Source organism: Cucurbita maxima, unplaced genomic scaffold (genome assembly GCF_002738345.1).
Source record: "Cucurbita maxima cultivar Rimu unplaced genomic scaffold, Cmax_1.0 Cma_Scf00354, whole genome shotgun sequence".
Lineage (NCBI taxonomy): Eukaryota > Viridiplantae > Streptophyta > Magnoliopsida > Cucurbitales > Cucurbitaceae > Cucurbita > Cucurbita maxima.
This window is the reverse complement of record NW_019272370.1, coordinates 4,812-7,225: the sequence shown is the minus strand read 5'-3', so window position 1 is coordinate 7,225 and position 2,414 is coordinate 4,812. Positions and strand designations below refer to the sequence as shown.

Below are 2,414 nucleotides of genomic sequence, written 5' to 3'. Positions count from 1 at the left end.
TTGTGACCTATCTTAAAGTTGTCACATGACCTTGGACTCTTTCTAGTTTCGGACAAGGTTGGACGTGTAGTACTTCTCAACATACGGCTCATGTACGTGCACATGGACCCACCAAATGGGATCGTATACGTACCTCCTGGGCCTGGCATGGTCGGTCTTAACATGTTACATGTCGTCGATCACTACGGAAAAGGAAAGACCTGCATGATATCATGACAAACATAAATATCGAAGGTACGCATCTATACAAGCATAACATAACGGTGAAGTATCCCAATGTACATGACACACATACATGCCTAAGGTCCCTATGATTTACATTCAAAACATAGCATTAACGTCATTCTTTTTCCCATTTCATCCATGACATATTCCATACATGCATTATGTATACATGGTAAACATCACATAATCTTTACGTAACATTTTATTTAGTCATAACATGATATAATGAACATCACATGCATACATAGTATAACATCACATTTCAATACATAAAGCACATGAACATAGCATAAAAATATTACGATACATGCCGAGGTCACAAGGCATGCACCATCATTAACTTAGGTCACTTACCTAATTAACTTAGGTCGGTGTCACCAATTTATGCTTAATGAAAGTTTGATTTTGTCGTTTGAAATCCAAGTCAATTTATGTGTGTCCATAATATCCGTTTCAAGTTCAAATTCTTGCAAAAATATTACTCTAATTTAGAATAGTTATGTGTTAGACTTCATGCTTATATTAGAGTTTATTCTGACTAACACAACAAAGTTTCCAATAATACAAATTTAGCATTGATCCATCAAAGAACGTAATAAATTTAAATGAATTATGAAAGAATATAGAAATTAAGAAATTAAAGACTATAGCATTCAAAGATCAAATAAATATTGAATTTATATTTTTATTGATATCGATTATAATCTTAAGTAAGAGTCCAAGTAAATGGCTTTTCTTCTTTCTTTTTTTTTTTTAAACGCCAAGAAAATGGCTTATTTCTTATAATTAAATACTTCACAAGCCATCATCTCTACGCCTTGTAGTTCTTACGGCCATCAACAGCGGCTCCGTCGCCGTCCGCCGCATCGGCAAACTTAAGATGCAGGCCGGGATCGCGGTGGTTACACGACGAGTCGTACAGAACCGAATTGTTTACACTCTGAAAATTGCTGTTCATAAATGCGGTCATCGGCACTTTCTTCTTTTTCTTGTCCTTCTTTTCCTTCTTTTTCTTCTCCTCATTTCCATCCCGGCCGCCGTCGCCGCCTTCTGTTTTGTTCTTTCTTACTGTTTCTCCGCCCAAACGGTGGCTGGCCGATAACTTATCTATTTCCATGACTGCGCCGACGTTATGTCCGGCGAGGTTTATAGACTCCGCTGTCTTCTGTTTTTCGTGTGACTTTCCCGAGCCATACTCCAACGGCCGATCAGACTTCACCGGCTTCTCAACCGTCTTGTTGTACACAATGCTTTTCTTCTCTACCTCGGTCTGAATTCTGTTATTGATCATATAAATATTTTTTTTAAATAAATTAAATATCTTGTATCCATTTATTACTATTTCATATTTATACGCAAACAAATTTACAGGTAATTTAATACCTGGGTTGAGTGGTGTTTCCATCTTTGGCGGTGAAATGGGTAGGCGGCAGAGCGAGAGGTGGCGGTGGCGGCGGAGATGTTCGTAGCGACCTTGACGGCGACTGAAGTGGGGATGTTTGGCTTAGCCTGTCGGGATATTTCTTTGCAGGCGAAACCGGAGGCGATAGTTCGTCCTTCGCCGGCGGCGGGCTGGGCACAAGTGTGACGGAAGGTCCATATTTTGGCGACGCAATGGGTGACGTGGGTTTCTCCGCAGGTTGAAGAGTCTGGCTCGTCCTATAAAACGGCAACGTTTCAGGCTTGTGTTCTGCAGCAGGCAGTGTGGTAGGGAGAACTGGCGGCGCCGCCACGGAAGGACGCTGTCGTGGACGACCAAAGCGAGGAAAATTCGACATAGTGTTTTGGTAGCTAAGAAAATGAAAATCCAAATAAAATATGAAATATACTGAAAAGCCTTGTCTTTCTAATTTATTTATATTGTGGGAAATTAGAAAATTATAATAGAAGATCAAATTATTCTTTAAAAAATAATAATAAAAATCTCAATAACTTCTTTAATTATAATATGCTGTTTGGGAAAAATATGAAGAAAAGAATCTGAAATAATCCTATTTATTAATTTAGTATTCATATATTTTCTTTTTCCTTAAAACTACAAATTTAATCTTTAAAAAAAAAATCATTTTGGTATTTAATTTAACGATGCATTTCAAATCATTACAAATATATTTGTTTTTTTAAATTGAGAAATATAATGAATAATGGTGAATGAAAATAAGAAAAATAAGAATAAAAATATGTTCTTA

General features: G+C 37.0%; 1 protein-coding gene across 1 annotated transcript; it reads right to left on the bottom strand.

Moving 5' to 3' along the window:
* Positions 1-894: 894 nt before the first annotated feature.
* On the bottom strand, positions 895-2,055 carry LOC111474410 (wiskott-Aldrich syndrome protein family member 2-like). The gene is made up of 2 exons (XM_023119507.1): positions 1,609-2,055; positions 895-1,502 (listed from the first exon to the last, which is right to left on the bottom strand). Exons 1-2 carry the CDS (start codon positions 2,001-2,003, stop codon positions 1,037-1,039), a joined length of 861 nt encoding a protein of 286 aa, XP_022975275.1. The 5' UTR covers positions 2,004-2,055; the 3' UTR covers positions 895-1,036.
* Positions 2,056-2,414: the final 359 nt, after the last annotated feature.